The sequence below is a fragment of the Mercenaria mercenaria genome, chromosome 10, assembly GCF_021730395.1.
Source record: "Mercenaria mercenaria strain notata chromosome 10, MADL_Memer_1, whole genome shotgun sequence".
NCBI classification, from domain to species: Eukaryota; Metazoa; Mollusca; class Bivalvia; order Venerida; family Veneridae; genus Mercenaria; species Mercenaria mercenaria.
Genome location: NC_069370.1, coordinates 35,817,139 through 35,837,643, shown reverse-complemented (window position 1 = coordinate 35,837,643; position 20,505 = coordinate 35,817,139). Strand labels below are relative to the sequence as shown.

The window sequence follows — 20,505 nt, the reverse complement described above, 5'->3', positions numbered from 1 at the left end:
AATTTCGTCTTTTTTTATGCGCAACATCAGCACCGGACGTTGCGCAACCCATTTTAAGCGTATTCCCGGCGGGAATTGGATTGCGCGTTTACCACCCGTGCAAAAGCTGGGAATTCGCCATAAGATCTATAATTGTGTCGGTGTGACGTTAAACCCAACAAAACAGAACAAAAGAAACAAATCATCTGAAAATGTGTCGATATCTCGATAAAAATGGCTAACTTCTTGTATAATTCGACAACTTTCAAAATAATGTGTTAAGAGTTTTGACGCTTGGATGTGACAAAACCTAGATAACATATTGGCAAAAAAACTTGTGACCCAACCCATTTGCTTATTACTTAAATAAGCTTGTCATACTCATGTTTGTTGCAATGTTTTATATGCAACCATGTTAACCATATACTAGCAGCAAACTATTATTTTATTATCAATCATTCTCATGCCCCAAAAAAGGAACGTGCAGGGTAAAATGAAGACGATAATGCAAAAATGCATATGCAAGAAGTACTGTTGTTGCGCACTGCACTCTTTTCATTACCATATAGTTTAAAGTCAATCCCTGGCAAAATTTTAAAGTTATAGTCTTGGTCGTTGTATAGGTTTTGTTTTGACAGTTTTAAATCAAAAACGGGGCGTTTTGACCAAATGGGATGTGGATGGGGGTGGGAGTCACTTGGTGACGTTTAGATCTTGTGGCATGGCGAAAACAAGTGTGAGAAAACAACTATCCTGATATTCTTTCAGTTTTGGGACTGAGCCAAATGAGTGATTTCATGAAAAAAAAATGACATAAAATCTTTGACCTCCAAGCATGGCATTGACCTTCGAGTTAGAGGTCGGGCTCTTGCACTCAACGTTTTAATTTGGGTGTCTGCATTATAAAATTGTGCTGTGGCTTTGTGGTTAAGAGTGAACAAAATAAACTAGTTAAAGCTCAACAAAGTTGCTTTGCCACTGACTGTTCCAAGGCGGGGCACTAATGATCCTTTCCTTTGTTTCGCCCATCTTCCTTTGTCTACGTATTTTTATTTGTGTATGTTTTGGTCGTGTGCACGTCCAAACATATACTGCATATTTTGTGTTGCTGTTTCGGTAGGCCGTGTTTGGACGTGCTTTTTTACATGAAAAGCTTCCCAAAAACTGATCAAAAATGAAGCTCAGATGAAAATATAACAGGTACCAAATAAGGAATGTAAATAATTATGGATAACTTGAAAAATGACATGAAATATGATTTGTGTGTAATCTTTATGAAAGATGTCCGTTCAAAAAAGTAAGTCTGAAAACGAAACAAAGTAGTTTTTGATACTTTTGTCAAAACAAAATGCGAAACGTAAGTACTTAACAAGTTAATTAATCCAAGTGAAATCAAATAAAATTCAAAACGATCAAGGAATGCCCTGTATTGCTCACTAGACCCAGTTTAAAAGACATTATTCAAAAAGGTTTATGTAGATCAAAAGTAGAAACTATTGAGTCTAAACAAGGTTTGACATATTTGCCTTGATTCGACTTCCAAATCTTGACTAGATGCCTGTCCATTCCACCAACACCACTTTCTATCATTGTACATGATTTCATCACTAGTTGTAATATTCTTATGATGTATGCAACCCAAACTTTCAAGCACTTAAAAGTGTATTTCTCACTAAGTCCTGTACCATAACTATGGTCTAGCTGGGTGAAACCCAAAAGAGAACACCAGTTCTCTAATGTTTTATGACTCTATGTCAAGTACATTTTGAGATACATGGGACACAAACTTTTATGCCTTAGATGCATATTTTTGACTAAATCTAGGACCATAACTCAGGTATTGCAAAGAGAAATACAAAACTCAGTTGGACGAATTCACATACCGAATAATAAGCCTACATGGTTTCATGACTACGTGAAATAGTCTTTTAAGTTATATGCAGCACAAACTTTTAAGCACTTTATGTGTATTTTTCACTAAGTCAAGAACCAAAACTCTGGTCTGGTTGAATGAAATCTCGATCAGATCACCAGGTGCTCAACTTCACATGCTATATAACAATCCCCTTTTTATGACCCTAAGTCAAATACCTCCTGAGACAAGTGCGACACAAACTTGTATTCCTTTTATGCAAATTTTTGACTTAATGAAGGGCCGTAACTCTGGTCTGACTGACAGAAATCATGATGCACAACTGCAAATGCTGTATAATATTCCGATTATGTTTCATGACTAGGTCAAATACGTTTTAACGCACATGTAACACGAATTTTATGCCCTTTTATGCATGTTTTTGACCAAGACAAGGACCATAACTCTGGTCCGGCCGGTCGAAATCCCAATTTAAACAGCACAACTTCACATGCTGAATAACAATCCTGTGATAACTCTGGGTCAAACATTTTTTACATAAAACGTGCACGAACGGTCAAAGGCAACTCTAAAACATGCCTCCCAGGGGGGGAGGGGGGCACAAAAATAATACTTCTGCCAAGGTTTAATTTACGTCAGATAAAGTAATAAGCATCTTCAGTATTAAAGATAGTTTTTATTTATAAACATAAATAACCAAGTTACTTACTTTTTCACCTCAGTTTGCCAAGTTTTGATCCTGGCCTAAATCTCAGACGTATACCGGTAATTGTTTTACTGACCAACTTGTATGCATATCATGTAGAAAATGTGGTCAAATGCCTTCTATGATTTGACCTAGTAACCTAGTTTTTAACCCAAAATGATCTAGTTTCAAATTTGAATTAGATTCCATATAAACAAACATTCGCCCCATTATTTATGTATGTCAGGTTAGAAAGGAAACCTCTACAGAGCCGACAAAGTTTTTTTAATGATCTTGCCGTGTGACCATGTTCTCACCCTTTTTCATGAAATCAGTCGATCTGATAAGGTTTCATGTACATGCAGACCAAGTAATAACTGTGACACATTCAGTGTTAAAAACGTTTCATATCTTTTTACCCAGTAACCTTGTTGCTGGTCTCAACAGACCTTGTTTCAAATTTGACCTAGATTCCATTTAGATCGTCTTGTGTTGATCAAGGAGAAGAATGTTGCATCTGGCGGGTAATAGACTCTAAATGATCCAGTTTCCAACTAAGCTTACATTTCATTAAGAAAGTATTCTGACCACAATTTATTCAGATAAGGTAGAACAGGTGACCTCAAGAATAGTCACAGTGTTGGTTTTTTTTTTGTTCTACGATCTGAACTAACGCCCTCGCTCTTTCTCAGATAACACAGCCTTGAACTCGATTTCATAAAGACAAACGTTCTGACAAAATAGAAAATGTGGCCTCTCCAGCATTAACAACGTTTCCCTATTAGTTGACACAGTGCTCAGATGACCCAGGTTCAAAATAAAGTTAGATTTTATAAAGAAAAACATCCTGCAAATATTTTGAGAAGATGAGGCAGAAAATGTGGATTGCACAGTGTTAACAATGTTTTCTTCTTTGAATCGGACTGTCGAAGACAAAATATCGAATTAGTACGTAACTTTCACCAAGATTGTGCAAAGCTGTGACCTAAAGAAACGAATCAGTTTAACGACGACATATGACGGACACTAGGTAATCCAATTAGCTCACCTTGAGCACTTTGTAACTCAGGTGAACCAACAAGAAATAGAAAGATACAAAATAAAGTCTTAATAACGGCAGAAACTATATCACAACAAGAAATTTTACAAGTCATTATTTTATAAGAGCTTGTAATGGTCACAAAATGACATCAATTCATAACAAAATTTTCTGATTTACATTACATACACAGACAACTATACAAAGTATAAAGCTTTACTTTAAAAACGATGTCATTTTATTTGACAAATTTGTTTCCCTAGCATTGTCTGTTGACATTAGCTTACATACACTAATTTAAGGATGTTTCCCTTTGGTATCAATATCTGCAATGCTTTCACTCTATTCGTTGTACTTTCTTATTTCCCATTTTGCTTGTATAATATTTAAACTCTCTTGCAGTATCTATTTCACTATCAGATTACATCCTGCCCAATTCGTAAAACTGGCTTGCTTCCAATGAATAATCTCTTTGCCGTCTGCTGACTGTTTTTTTATTAATATGTAAACTTGTTACATTCACTTTTGCAGCTGAAAACGGTAGGCAGATTTTCACTTTTTTCTTTTAAAGCCATGACATTTCTGTAAACGGGTAGGCAGATTTCTTTTCACTTTTCACCTTTAAAGCTATGACATTTCTGACTATGTATTAACAAACTGTTCCTGCTCTTATGCAACATTTTACATACCTGACATGCAAATATAAGTCCACCTACATATAAATGCCGTTCAATATGTCTTCTAATAGCCTGACCACCTTTAATTCTTTTCCCGCACATGTCACAAAGATTTCTTTCATCAGAATGTTGGCTTTCAACATGATATCTCAGGCTATGCTCATGATGATAACGTTTGCTACAATGTTTGCAAGAAAATGGCGTCCATTCTTCATGGGATACCAAATGTTTTTTTAGTGTCTCTGGCTCAGTAAACAACCTATCACAAAAGTCACATTTCCACTGGTTCATACTTTTATGCGTACTGGAATGTTTCTGAAGTGATTTCACTGAAGCAAAGTTTTTTCCACAAACTGGACAAATCAAATGATTTGCCTTGAAGCCAACAACATGAATCAGTTTGTGGCGTTTAAGATGGTTACTTGCTATAAATGTCTTTGGACAAATATCACATTTAAATTTTATTGCTTTCGTATGCTTTCGAAAATGAACTGTAAGACCACTAACAGTTTTGTATTCCTTATAACAAGTCCCACATATATAAGCTTTGTAATTTGTATGAGATCTCATATGAGATTTGAGATCAGTAGGAGTAGCTTGGCGTGAGTCGCAAATATTGCACTTGAACCTTTTAACAGCACCGTGATTCCTCTTCAAATGCTGATTCAACGCATCAGAAGAATTAAATGGTTTTCCACAAATGTGACATTTGTACTTCTTCACTGCTGAATGTATATTCATGTGCCGCCTTAAGTTGCTACTATTTGTAAATAATGCATTACACACACCGCATCCATGTTTTTTCTGGCCGGAGTGCACAACATGGTGTAACTTTAATTCATGAGCAGTTTTGAAAGCCTTCGTACATATTTCACATTGATGACTTCTCTCTGCTACATGCATTCGCTTCAAATGATTCTGTAGGTAACGCTCATCTGATAATGTCTTGAAACATAGCTTACATGTCACACATTTCTTCTCCGTATGCACGTTATTCACATGATTTTTAAGATAACCTTTAAACTTGAATTTCATACCACAAGTTTTGCACACGTGTGGTGTTTCATCAGAATGCTGTGTAACCTCATGTCTCCTCCTGTCACAAGTTGTTCTGAAACGCAACTCACAGCCGCTATTATTACACTGAAAAGGTCTTTCGTCATAATGAATTCGCATGTGAACTGTAAAACTTGTCCAAAAGAAAAAAGCTTTATTGCAAATTGGACATACACGATTCCTTTCATTGTTATGCCATCTTTTATGTACTGACAGGTAAGATTTATTGACAAAACCTTTGTGACAAATATCGCAGTAGTGTAATTTTTTATCGTAGTCATGTACAACTGAATGAGCCTTTAGATTGCCTTTATTGACAAATTGTTGGCTGCAATCGGGGCATTGGTATCGCTTTCCCCCTTCATGTTTCACTGAGAGATGGGCATTTAAACTAGTCTGTGAAGCATATATCTTGTCACACAAATCGCATACATACGTAGGACTCATCTTCCTGTTTAAAAACTTTATTCTCCTCACAACTATAATAGTTACTGAAATATAGTAAATACTTCAGTAACCTGTTCATTGCAGTTATAAAAACACTACCGTTAATTCAGATTCTTCAAAGATATTTCAGGATGTCACAACATTCGTTGTATTTAACTCCACCTAGAGACTTCACACCTTTAAAGTTCATCTTGAGGCACACAGCGTCATTAACTGTCAAATCTAACCTTTCTAGTCCATCTTGAAGCAGTAATCTACAACAAAAACATATAGTTGTAGTTCTCAACTCAAATTAACATTACCAATTAAAAAGCGGGCCATCATGGCCCTCTATTACTCACCCGAGTTCTACTGCTCCTAATGATAAGTTTAACCCTTATCCTGCTAAATTTATTAAATAAACTTGTCACTTATTCAATTTGGACAGTACCATTAACTGTATAAAGGGCTGCTTACCAAAAAAATACTGACTGAATGGCAAACAGTGCAAATCTTGATCAAACTGCATGGATGTGCAGGACGATCAAGATCTACACTGGTCGCAAAGGCAGAATCAATCCTGTCATCATGATAAGGGTTAAGATCAACGTAAAAGATGTCAAAATAACTCGTATTTTGATGTACAAATAGCATGATGCATATGCAAAGGTAATGCTTGAGATTATTGCTTATTATTATAACTGAATCGCTGTAAATAATATTTTTTTGTACTTTATACTTGATCTTGTTTAGCAGCAGTAACAGCTGGATCCCAGTATCGTGTGCTGATGCGTTCAGAAGTGTGGCCCATTTACAGGAATTCAATGTAGAGTAATAAACATGTTTTATACGCTGTTCAATTTTCATGTAAAACAATGGTGTTGTATGATTTTTCCCTCAAAATATGGTGCTTTTTTGTTTTTTAGCACTAACCAGAAGTAAGATAACTCTTGCAAACCCTTGATTCAAGTCAAAATTTCCAAAAAATGTGTCCACAAAAGAATTGAGATGCTTTCATTTGCTTTTAAAACCTAGCTTATTGTGTTGCATGGAGGGTATTTTAAATACTGTATGAATTTTAAGACATAAAAGTGTGCAGATTGGAAATTATACACTGTTTTCCAAGGCCAAAGTACCATGTATATGAATGGGGCTAAAATTTAATTCTTATTTCTTTATTGAATGGCTTTGTAATATTTCGAAATAATTTATGGAAATATTCCTTTGTAATAGATGAAAAAGTCACATTTAAAGTAGTCAAATACATATACAGTAGCATAAATGCAGTTAGTTGTGGACACTTTTGCAGCCCCCTCCCCAAGGTTGTTATGTGTTAAAATCTTGGACACGACTTTTATACCCTATAAAACTTAAACATTATCAGTAAATTTTATATTTAAAAACACAATGAGATGTCCTTCGAACACATTTAAAGAGGCCCCCCGCCCCCTCTCCAGAGTTGTTGTGTGTCAAAATCTAGACATGACTTTAACACCCTGTAAAGCTTTTATCAGTAAATTTTATATTCAAAAACACAAAGAGTTGCCATTCATACACATTTAAATCTTGTAATCAAAACTACCAAACAATCTTATTTTATCTTACTGGTGGTGGTGGTGGTTGCTATTTTCTGTTGTTGTTCTAGACTCACACAATTTAGGATAGTGACTTTTCCAGATTGAAGACCCCATGGGGCAGTCCAGGTATTGTTTCAGGCATGCCACATGAGCAGCCAACAATGTAGAACCAAAGATGAACTGAATGTATACAGTTTTGTACTCTGCAATAACACAGGACAAAATGAAAGCAAATATTAAATTGCCCCTATTGGATGTACACATGTATTGAGTGTACAATATACTTACTAAACGTTAGGATTAAGTTTAACATAGTACATTCAATGCGTGCGTACACTCAATGCGGGAGATTTAATGCCAATAACTATAGGCAGCTGATAGGTAGGGATCTTGGACCTGGTTAGTTCTGGCTACCATAACTTAACTGACGCTGTTTTTATTTTCTGATGGTCGCGTCCATTAAGTTATGGCGAAACCCCATTTGGTTAACCAACCAGTATTAAACCGCAACATCTTGCACAGTCTCTTGTGAGAAACCGATGACGTCATGCAACAGTTCAGAGCACATCATGGTTATTTTTGAAAATCGAGATCAAAATTTCATATAAATTTATTTTAATCATAAACATAACCTTTTTCGATAAAATTCATAAAAAAAAACATACTTTAGAAGGTTTAAGTTCTCAGAAAAGATCAATAAATAACGATTCTGAACCACCTATTGGTTTTCAAGTTAAGAGTACCCTGATCAGGTGACAACTGCAATGGCGGACAAAATAATGCAGACAGGGGCACCAATTTGGAACTTGTGTGTATAACTTGCGTTTGGATTATTTTATGCCAGCCCAGATCATAAGAAAAATGGATTAGAAACATTTTAAAGTAAAAGACAAGTGTATTGCATTTCATTTGATGAAATTATAGCGTGATAGACTTCTGGCACGATTCCTGGTTAGGTTTCAGTAAGGGATTCGTTTCAGCTCAGAGATCCGTAACAGCATATTTTTTATAAACAGGTCTAGGAAAGTGGTATATTTACAGATTATCTGTAAATTTACAGATAATCTATAATTTTACAGATTTTTCGATCTATAAATTTACAGATCAAATGTTTGAAAACTGCTAAAATCATACTTTGACTCAAAATCGCAGCTTGAAATTAATTGATTTACTTATGGTATGCATAAATAAAAGTCAATTGTAACTTTCAGTCATTTCTGTTGACTTTGATTTTTTTGAAAATGCCAAAAATTCAAAGTCAATAAAAGTGGCTGAAACTCACAAATGATGTTAATTTGTGCATACTGTAAATAAAGCCATTAATTTCAAGCTGCGGTTTTGGGAATAAATGTAATTTCATAAATTTTCATACACACAATCTGTAAATTTACAGATCAAAAATCTGTAAATTTATAGATTATCTGTAAATTTATAGATAATCTGTAAATATACCACTTTCCTAGACCTGATAAACAGGTCCCAGAAAAGTCACAAATTAGCTATATAGCTAAATCTAGCTATATATAGCTAGAAATAGCTATAAAACCAGTAACAATTGTTCAAAATATGTGAATATGAAACATAAAATAGTTATTATCCCATTCAAATGGTTTATGAGACAAAAGACAATCACAAAGATTGGAGATCTTTGCAGTTTCAGTTTCAATACATGTTGCGAATTTCTGCGATTAGTCACTTATAAATTTGTCATATACACGATGATTGTCACAAGTGAAAAATTCAGTGATGATTTATCGCAAAATATTGCTGAAGTTATTGAAAATGTGACTACAAAGATCTTGGTTTTGTGTTATTGTCTTTCATCTTACAAACCTTTTGGACGTGATTATGACCATTTTGCATCTTATTTTGACATATTTTGCCTTATTGGTATTTGTTTTATAGCTACTTCTAGCTATATATAGCTAGATTTAGCTATATAGCTAATTTGTGACTTTTCTGGGACCTGATAAACATCTCTGAGCTGAGTTTTTTTAGCCAGGACCTGTTATACGTTGAAATGTATGTTTTATGTCCAAATTTTAGGAAAACTTTATTCAAAATTTCATAACAGAACAAAACATTTACGATTTTAATAATGTTTGTATGAGTCCACTTACTTTCACCTGTGAAAGCACACTGCAATCATTATTACAAATGGCAATTTTCTCCTAAAGGGAGGTAAGCAATTAAGCAATTAATAATCAGGATTGCATATTATTCAGGTACTATGCTCACAAACATATTGATGTTGTAGATTTCTTTTAAATTAGTAAATGTTTTTGCAGTATTATTAATTAGTTATTTGTACATCTTTGATGAGTGTATAATACGAAATTTATACGTTTTAAAGAATGGACCCGATACAATTGTGAAAAGTGCAAAGTGCTTTCCCTTTATATCAAAATTTTCAGGGAGAAAAGAGTTTATCGCCTTTATCAAAAGGTTTTGCCATCTGTTTGCTACAAATCTTCCGTGAAACACCATTGGAAATACATAGAAAGGTAAATAATTGGCAAATTTTGAAAATGATGAGCTTTTTTCGTAAATTTTCGAATTTCACTGACTTGGAACAGCTGAGAGTATAGACAAGGTAGAGTTGCTATCAAGAGAATTGCTGTTGAGGCTCCACTTGGTAAGGTGCAGGGGACTTTCGGACAGTGACCCATAATACAATACTTAAGTACTTTTAATCATTAAGTAAAGATAATCCCCTTTGTATATCCCCCAGGAAGTGTTAGGGTGTCCCCCAGGAAGTGTTAGGGTGTAAATATCTAGTTACAATCTGTGTGTGATTCAGCGTGTGATTTAAAGTGGATTACTTAATTCACGATTCAGGAAGGATCGATCTGCATACTACCAAGATACAGCTAGATCTTGGGTGCTCCGATAAGTCAACGGAGGAATTTACTAAACAACAACAACAACAACAACAACTAGCTAAAACCATTCAGCGTTAGAGATGTTATATGCTGTTTTGTAGCCTAGGAAGCCGTTGATATTCGTGCTTTGTCAGAAGAAATCATACCTAATATCTACCACTTAATTTGTGCTAGTTAGTGTTAATTGGTTCTGATATTATCAATGCCTGGGGAAATCTAAAGGAGTTTCTATAAATAGCCTAATTAACATGTGATTATATTTGTGCTTGTTTGAAATGAAAACGAGGCAATGCCGAAAACTTTTGCAATTTTCGTAGATCAGTAGGTCTGCATTAATATTTATGTTTCTCCACTTATATGAGTCAATAAGTAATGGTTTACTTACTTATTGGAATTGCTTCCTAAGGTTGAACTACGTAGTTCACTCTGGATAATCTCATTACGGTATACCGCACACTGTACATATAGTTAGGACGTAAAGAAGTTTTCTAGAATCCTAATCTGATTCTAGAAAACTTGTTTACGTCCTCACTACAGTGTGCGATATACCCTAATGAGATTAAATGTTGTACACAAAAACCAGACCCCTAGTTTAGAGGTCAAGGTCACACTGAGGTCACAGGTTTAGAGCATCAGTTTCATATCTGGTTCATTACTCTCATTTTTTTAGAGATTTCAAAATTGCTTGCCAACAAATATTCCCCATACTGAGACAACATGTCACTTGCAAGACCCAGGGTCTTGTTGCAAAGTTCAAAGTTACAGTTAGAGGTCAAAGATAATAAGTATGTTTTTTTGGTCTGGTCAATAACACGGGGGAGGAACTGTTACACGAGACTCGGTTGTGGAGGATATCATGTTACAGATTTAGGATGCTACTGTTACAGTATTCCTGAATAACGTTACAACATTCGCAGGATAATAATGGCTGTCGGTGTTTTGTTTGCCAAAGAAATGGTAAAGATTTATCTCTTTTTTGCAAAAATAAAAATTATGTCTCCCCCAGGAGACATATTGTTTTTGCCCTGTCCGTCCGTCCGTCTGTCCTTCCGTCCGTCCGTACGTCACACTTCATTTCCGAGCAATAACTGGAGAACCATTTGACCTAGAACCTTCAAACTTCATAGGGTTGTAGGGCTGCTGGAGTAGACGACCCCTGTTGTTTTTGGGGTCACTCCGTCAAAGGTCAAGGTCACAGGGGCCCGAACATTGAAAACCATTTCCGATCAATAACTAGAGAACCACTTGACCCAGAATGTTGAAACTTCATAGGATGATTGATCATAAAGAGTAGATGACCCCTATCGATTTTGGGGTCACTCCATCAAAGGTCAAGGTCACAGGGGCCTGAACATGGAAAACCATTTCCGATCAATAACTAGAGAATCACTTGACACAGAATGTTGAAACTTCATACGATGATTGTACATACTAAGTAGATGACTCCTATCGATTTTGGGGTCACTCCATCAAAGGTCAAGGTCACAGGGGCCTGAACATGGAAAACCATTTCCGATCATTAACTAGAGAACCACTTGACCCAGAATGTTGAAACTTCATAGGATGATTGTATATACAAAGCAGATGACCTCTATCGATTTTGGGGTCACTCCATTAAAGGTCAAGGTCACAGGGGCCCGAACATTGAAAACCATTTCCGGTCAGTAACTTGAGAACCACTTGACCCAGAATGTTGAAACTTCATAGGATGATTGGCCATGAAGAGTAGATGACCCCTATTGATTTTGGGGTCACTCTGTCAAAGGTCAAGGTCACAGGGGCCTGAACATTGAAAACCATTTCCGGTCAATAACTAGAGAACCACTTGACCCAGAATGTTGAAACTTCATAGGATGATTGAACATGCAGAGTAGATGACCCCTATTGATTTTGGGGTCACTCCGTCAAAGGTCAAGGTCACAGGGGCCTGAACATTGAAAACCATTTCCGATCAATAACTAGCGAACTACTTGACCCAGAATGTTGAAACTTCATAGGATGATTGGACATAAAGAGTAGATGACCCCTATTGATTTTGGGGTCACTCCGTCAAAGGTCAAGGTCACAGGGGCCTGAACATGGAAAACCATTTCCGAACAATAGATAACCACTTGACCCAGAATGTTGAAACTTCATAGGATGATTGTACATGCAAAGTAGATCACCCCTAACGATTTTGGAGTCACTCTGTGAAAGGTCAAGGTCACAGGGTCCTGAACATTGAAAACCATTTCCGGTCAGTAACTTGAGAACCATTTGACCCAGAATGATGAAACTTCATAGGATGATTGGTCATGCAGAGTAGATGACCCCTAATGATTTTAGGGTCACTGTTAAAGGTCAAGGCCACAGGGGCCTGAACATGGAAAACCATTTCCAGTCAATAACTTGAGAACCTCTCAACCCAGAATGTTGAAACTTCATAGGATGATTGTTCATGCAGAGTAAATGACCCCTATTGTTTTTGGGGTCACTCCATTAAAGGTCAAGGTCACAGGGGCCTGACCATTGATAACCAGTTCCGATCAATAACTTGAGAACCACTTGACCCAGGATGTTGAAACTTCATAGGATGATTGAACATGCAGAGTAGATGACCCCTATTAATTTTAGGGTCAGTCTATTAAAGGTCAAGGTCACAGTGGCCTGTTCATGTAAAATCATTTTTTGGAAATAACTTGAGAACCACTTGACCTACAATGTTGAAACTTAATAGGATGATTGGACATGCAGAGTAGATGACCCCTATTTATTTTGAGGTCACTTGATCAAAGGTCAAGGTCACAGAAGCCTGAACAGTGACTTGAGAACCACTAGGACAAGAGTGTTGAAATTTAGCGGGATGATTGGACATGCCAAGTAGATGATCCCTATTGCAGCCAACCATCAGTGTCTCTTTGACTTTCGCTCCTGACCCCTATTGACTTCTTGCCTATAGGACTTTGCATTGGGGGAGACATGCGCTTTTTTACAAAAGCATTTTCTAGTTGTATTTCTAGAGCAATGGTATACACGTCTGTTGAGACATGGCTTAACCTGCGAAACACAGTATATTCATGTCAACCAAACATTTTATGACAAAATTCGAAATTTTGATAGAAAATTATCTAAAAGAAATTGATTAAAAGATATTCCAACCGTATTCCATGCTCATTTGCATTGATTAAAACCCTCTTCTGGCATGGACTTATAATACGAGGTAGAAAAATTACTGTTGGTCTAATTTTTCGTGGTTTTATAGAATGTTGCAGTTTAGCAGGATATGTTACAGTTGTGGGGTGCTGCTTCTGAATGTGTTACAGATTTAGGATGATACTTTTTTTCTTCTTCAGGATTCTGTTATTAGATGTGAATACTGCTAAACAACATTTATTTTGTCATTTGAGGCAATCAGACATGTACTAGAGAGGCGTTGCTGTAACGACGTTTAAAAACACAGGAAAGAAAAACTAGAACATTCCACCTAAAGGGAATTCTTCCTATGAGGAAGCCATCCAGCTGGCTTACGGAAGGTTGGTGGTTCTACCGAGGAGCCAGCTTGGATGAAATAATGCACGGAGGGGCACCTGGGGTCTTCCTCCACCATCAAAAAGCTGGAAAGTCGCCATATAACCTATAATTGTGTCGGTGCGAAGTTAAACCCAACAAAATAAATAAATAAATCCACCTAACTGGAGAAGATGTCGGTTGTGATATGTCAAGAATCACATATGATGAACAATTGATGATACAAGTTATGCAGAGCAAATCTCCTATCCCTTTTCCATGCAGATTGACCGATCATTTGAACAATCTGAGCGAGCATGCCCACTCATTTTTAAAGTTGAGGGTACATGTACCCCCTTCTTTTGCAAAATAGGGGTACACTTCAAAATTCGGGGGTACACTACATGGCAGATCTGAAAATTTTCTATTTTTTAAACTACTGAAAATTTGTATATTACATGTTTTGTTTTTTGTTTTGTTTTTTTTATACAGAACTCTCGTGGGTGGGGTATAACAGATGAGATAATTTTAGAAAATGTAAAATGTTTTTCCAAAGTTAAGATAGGAAATTCTGAATCAAAAGACCCCTCCCTATATTATACTAAATATAAATAAGTTTTCAGCAAGGTTCATGTATTCCCAATTTCGTGAACGGAACACGATTCGTCCGAAATAACATACAGTCAACTGAAGACTGGTAAAATTCGTCCATCAATAATAAATGCCCAAACTATTACAGATATGCAATGTGCATCAAAGTTGCAGTTAAATATCGAAAAATAAAATACTGTTAACCTTTTGCTGAGTTTATTAAAGTTAAAATGCCTTTTTGCGTTTCGTATCCATTCTTTTTTGCACACGACTCGTGTGACGTCCGACTAAAACATTTACCAAACCCCTCTATACAGCTGACAATTACGCCGAGAATTCGGTGATGGAAACGAAATTATAACGTTCGTGGACCGGATCTGCGTTTTAGACCATACCAAACAATTGGCAAGTGCGCGATGTAATAAACAGCGATTTGGCAGCTGAACTGGAGTTCCGAATCTCTGCGTGCATGTACCCCCAACAAGTGATTTTTATGCGTGCATTTGATATTTTGTGCGTGATTCACGTACTGCAGTGCGTGAATGGGCATGCCGAATCTCTAGATACATCGGTTGTTAAATTTTTTCATAACCTCAAAATAAATCACCAGCGACATCGCGGAGCGATATCGAAAAATGTTCTAAGTGTTTCATTATTTATATTCACATAGATTACTTTCGTTCAAATCTAAGAAGACAGCGAGTTACTGTGGTTATAAGGTAACAACTAATTTTTGAACAACCCGACTTTAATGCGCTCTTGCTCGCGTTTACACAATGCCAGATGGTGGGCATTACAGTCCTGAGACATGCCTTCGCGCACAGTCCTGAAAAGCCCTTGACACCGGTATACATACAAAGACAAAGACGCATATATTTTTAGATGAAAATCCTGAAACATTATACATTTTAACTATGAGTTGCGTATAAAATCCTCCGTTAAATGATATAGGCTCCTAAGTTCCTAACTGTGACCAAACAGATTCAATGCTTCAGATTAGCCAATTTAATTGTGCATGCTTGCCAGAACTTCATTGCGCAGATGCATATCTGCTTGTAGGCAGCTACGCACCTGCAAGCAGACTATGATTCGATGGTTGTTCCAACAGTAAATACATATACATGTTTAACAAAAAAAGAATCTTTGTTGTTTGAAATAAAGTTTTATTGCACATGTGCGAGTTGTCGTTAGAAAAGCCAATTAATTTCGTAAGTTCTCCATTACCGATTCCAAGGGGATATTTTCTTTTAAGCATATTAGTAATTGAAATCGTTGTTAAAGACACGCATTGCCAAGCTCTTCTAAAGCTAGGACACATCGTTTGCTAGCATAGTACATGTAGCATAAACAGGTACTATTTATAAAAGATCAGCCTATCAAAGTGCAAACGACGATTCAATGCGAATTGGTGATTGTGGTACTTATATACATTGGATATAGAACACTAGCTTTCCATCGAAAATGTTTATATCATTTTATTATATATAGATGTTGATTTAGAATTTCGAAATTAGAAAAAAAATGCACTTGGTATAATATATTTGTTACATCTTACAAAAAAAATCCCGCATAATTCATGATATCTAAATTTTATTTACTATCCTGGTATTGTATATTGTCAAAATGTATTCCAAAAAGTATCATCCTAAATCTGTAACACATCCAGAAGTAGCACCCCACAACTGTAACATATCCATCTAAACTGTAACATTTTATAAAACCACGAAAAATTAGACCCACAGTGATTTTTCTACCTCGTATTATAAGTGCATGCCTAAAGAGGGGTTTTATCGTTGCAAATGAGCATAAAATATGTTTGAAATGTATTTTAATCAACTTCTTTTATATAGTTTTATATCAAAATTTCGAATTTTGTCATTAAATGCTTGATACACATCAATATAATGTGTTTCGCAAGTTAAACCATGTCTCAACAGATGTACATACCATTGATCTAGAAAAACAATTTTTACTTTTGCAAAAAAGAGATAAATCTTTACCATTTCTTTGGCAAACAAAACACTGACAGCGATTATTATCCTCCAAATGCTGTAACGTTATCCAGGAATACTGTAACAGTAGCATCCTAAATCTGTAACACGATATCCTCCACAACCGAGTCTCGTGTAACAGTTCCTCCCCCGTGAATAACTTTACTTGCATGGATGGATATTCAAGTTACTTGGCACAAACAGTCACCATAACAAATTTATTTGTCGCATGTAAGGCCCAGGCCAGAATTTTGTCAGTTATAAACATTTTTAATATGTTTCCCAGACCACCTTACTTCAAAGATGTTGTATTGGCAAGTGAGTTATGAGTTATCATACGTTCTGTGAAAATATCCCTAGGGATGGGGGACAATGGTAACTCTTACTCTGTTACAATTTCCTGTTACTTTTCATCAGTACATTATTTCAAATAAAAAACTCCAAAATAACATTTAGTTTTAAGAACTAAGATAAAGATATCTTTACATTGCAGGAAATATGTCTTTTACCTGTCAAGAATGCTGCAAAACCTTTACAAAAAAATACAGCTTTACTGTCCACATGAGGTTACACAACAATAAAAGAGATTACCAGTGCGTTGAATGTGTAAAGTCCTTTACAACATCAAGAATCCTGAATAAACACAAACTTACTCATAGCAAGGTGCAAGAAGCAAACGTATGCCAGATTTGTAAAAAGGGATTTAGGTACAAAAGTGGCCTTGAAAGACATACACTTATTCATACTGGAGATAGACCGCACAAGTGTGAAATTTGTCAGAAAGACTTTGGTCTAAAGGAGCATTTGATTCGTCACATGAAACTTCACACCATAGAAGAAACATATGAATGTGGAATATGTAAAATTACATTTACCCAGAATGTTCATCTTACCAGACATTTGTTAGTTCACACTGGAGAAAAGCCTCATAAATGCACTATTTGTGGGCAACAGCTGCGCGACAAGAGTGCTTTGAAGAGACATATCGAAAAACATGATCTGGATAATAGCCCTGAAGACAGAGTTCACAAATGTAAATTTTGTGCAAAGAAATATTCTAGCTCACATGGTTTAGAGATGCATTCAAAAATTCATTCAAATATAAAGTCTTTTGTCTGCCTTATATGTGAAAAGAGATTCACACAGATGCATGTGCTTAAACAGCATGTGAATATTCATAATGATGCAATTTTTTATCCATGTAATGTGTGTGACAAGAAATATAAGACTGTGAGCTGTCTGAGAAGACATATGCGTATTCATACTGGGGAGAAACCTTACACTTGTAAAACTTGTAAAAAGTGTTTCTCAGATAGTGGCAACCTTTCCAGACACATGAAGCTGCACACATAGACAGATCAAGAACTGGTTTTCTGACAGTTGCATTTTTTTCAAGGTACAAAACACTATATCAACAGAAGTAGTAATGATGGTATGTTTTTACTGATTCAGTTATATCATTTATTATACTGAATTATACTGAATTTAAACTATAGGACAATTGTAGCTAACTTGGTTGTTTGTAGTGGCAGGGTCAGGTGTTTTGAAGCTTTGCTGGAACAGAAGCAACATAATGTAAAGTTATTTCTCTAATAATAACTATTGAAGCAGGACATATAGTATATATTTTTATCAGTGACTTTGTGACCTGGTCAGAATTTCATTACAATGTGCAAAGTTTTAAAATTGATTTACTGTGAGTAATCTTTAAAGTAGTTTAGACGAGCTCAGGCGAGTGATACAGGGCCTGGATTGCCCTCTTGGTTTTAACTGACATCGAACTGTATTAAGAATTTGGTGCCAGAAATATACTAGTAGATGTGTTTTTCTTGATAAAAACCCTTAGCCTGCTGGCGGCAGATGATTCTGCCTTTGCGACCAGTGCAGACCAAGATCAGCCTGCACATCCGTGCAGTCTGATCATGGTCTACACTGTTCGCTATTCAGTCAGTAAATTTTCAGTGAAAACCCCTTTTAGTAATAAGTGGTACTGTCCAAAAGTCCATTAGAGAAATATAGCAGGTTAAGGGTTAAGAAATATATTTAGTACAAATAAGAGTGTTATTGACATGTATTAGTGTAAAGGCAGATTAGTACATAGTTATTTGTTGGCAGTAACAAAAAAAATGCAATTTTATTTTTTGTATGTACTTTTGCATAGATTGTTTATGTATAATACATATTATGTTACTAATACTAATTTTCATAATTTTGAAATCAAACAGAGAAAATTCCCAACAAGTAATTGGTAGACATAAAGCTATTTATTGACTTAGTCTGGTATGTCAGTCTGTCATTCTGGTACAAAAGGTCTGAACGACTGCCACAAAAGATTGTCTGGACTACTGCTCTTAAACTACTGGTGCGATTTTAACCAAATTTTGTAGAGATAGTCGGTGCCAGTGTCTTCAGCATTTTCTGAATTGAATGATTTTTAGCAGTTTTTCAATCTTAAAGGTTTTTTTTGAAAAGTTTGTCCGCCTACTTCACCTGTACTGCTAATCGGATTTGAATGACACTTTATAGAAATGATCAGATTGAAGCATAGTTTCCTACAGTTAGTGGGTTTGTTTATGTTGAATGATTTTTATCGGAGTTATGGAACTTTGAAATGTAATATAATTTACTATGTTTGCACCACTCTAGACCTAATTTCTTCTCCAGACTAGATAATATATACACAGGATGTGTATAAATTGCTGTACATATATATAAGATCAAGCTCAATTTCAATTACAGGACAAATTTGGATTGTAGGTACAGAGTTATATGCCATTGATACATTAAAAAGCGATATTCCATTGTTTGTATGCTAAAGCAAATATTACATAACAAGTCCTAATTATACTTCCACATGATATGTTTACCCGTTAATGTGTTTATTTGCCAGATCGGAGAATTAGGTTCAGAATTACCTGCTCTTGACTGATAAAAATGCCATAATTCTTTATGTTAACTCTTTCACCTTCATTTCGTTTCCAGTCCTAAATTTATTCAGATAAAGGCTTGGTCACGTTGTATTATGAACCAGATAGAGGACAGATTGAAGACTTACTTAGCCGACATTGGTATTCATATCAGGTTGCCGAGTGTGCTGTACTTAAGTTTAGTCTTTGTTGAACTTACTATGGTCCTTAAAAGCAGTAATACTGTGGCGAGCAATGAAGGCCATCAAGATTGTATTTTTGTTGTTGCTGATTATTTAATGGGTATATAATATCCTTTTCACTTTTAATGATTTCATAAAAATATAACCTGTATCACAAACATTTTACTGTAACATTAACAATTCTCTGGTCTGTCTCTCAGCAAAGACCAGATATTGCACCCTGCAATTAGAATGACATGTAACGAACAGAAATGTGCATTTACTAACCCAGACAATCGCTAGTATAAAGAACATTACATTCCAGTGTTTCCAGATTTTAATGATACTGTTTTTGTTCAGCACTTAAAGCGTCAGATACTATAACTGGTATTATAACCTTGTTGAAACCTTTGTGTTTCTCAATATTGGTTATTGGTCTCTAAAACGTTACTGTGTAACAACAACAAGCAACAGCAACTTCTTCATGTAAGCTCAGTAGGACTATTCTACTTACCTAGGCATCGGCGACTTATTTAAGCTGTGCGTGCAAGGCCATATCTGAAGAAGATTTTATTTTATGTATTGGATTGACACTTTATAGAAAACTCAATGGTCAAATATACCGAAATAAAGTTCGATATGTATAGTGTAACTCAAAAGTGATATGATTAGAGTTATTTTAGGAAGAAAGTATGATTACCATTCTAATTAATATATTAATTACTTTTCTTTTGTACCAACCCTCCTCCTCCCCGCCCCCCCCCCCCCCTCTTCCCCCTCTAACAAAAAAAGGATTTTCGTAAGATTAACTGTCGAAGACAGCAAAATGAGTGCTTGTCTCAGCAACTCACCCAACTGCGAAAGTTTGCACGTTATCTACACAGTTTTTCCACAAACGATATGGTCACCCGAATTAAAAATCGAAAAAATCTCAAACAGCCATTTCCTAAACCATTGGTTCGATTTAGATATGTAAAAAACATGCCTACCGAAGTACGTATCAAGTTTTCCGTATAAAGCTCCATTGGAAATTTCATCAGTTTTCTAAATAATTTAGAAGGTTTTTGTTGTTCTGAGAAACTGTGGTGAGTGATATACTGTCATCACGGCACTCTAGTTTCTGCTTTGCGAAGAATAAAACACTCGCTCTTCTAT

General features: G+C 35.7%; 1 protein-coding gene across 1 annotated transcript; it reads left to right on the top strand.

Annotated features, from left to right (window-relative positions):
• Positions 1–9,715: 9,715 nt before the first annotated feature.
• LOC123560410 (zinc finger protein 502-like) lies at positions 9,716–18,445 on the top strand. The gene is made up of 2 exons (XM_045352605.2): positions 9,716–9,816; positions 16,756–18,445. Exon 2 carries the CDS (start codon positions 16,761–16,763, stop codon positions 17,613–17,615), a length of 855 nt encoding a protein of 284 aa, XP_045208540.2. The 5' UTR covers positions 9,716–9,816; positions 16,756–16,760; the 3' UTR covers positions 17,616–18,445.
• Positions 18,446–20,505: the final 2,060 nt, after the last annotated feature.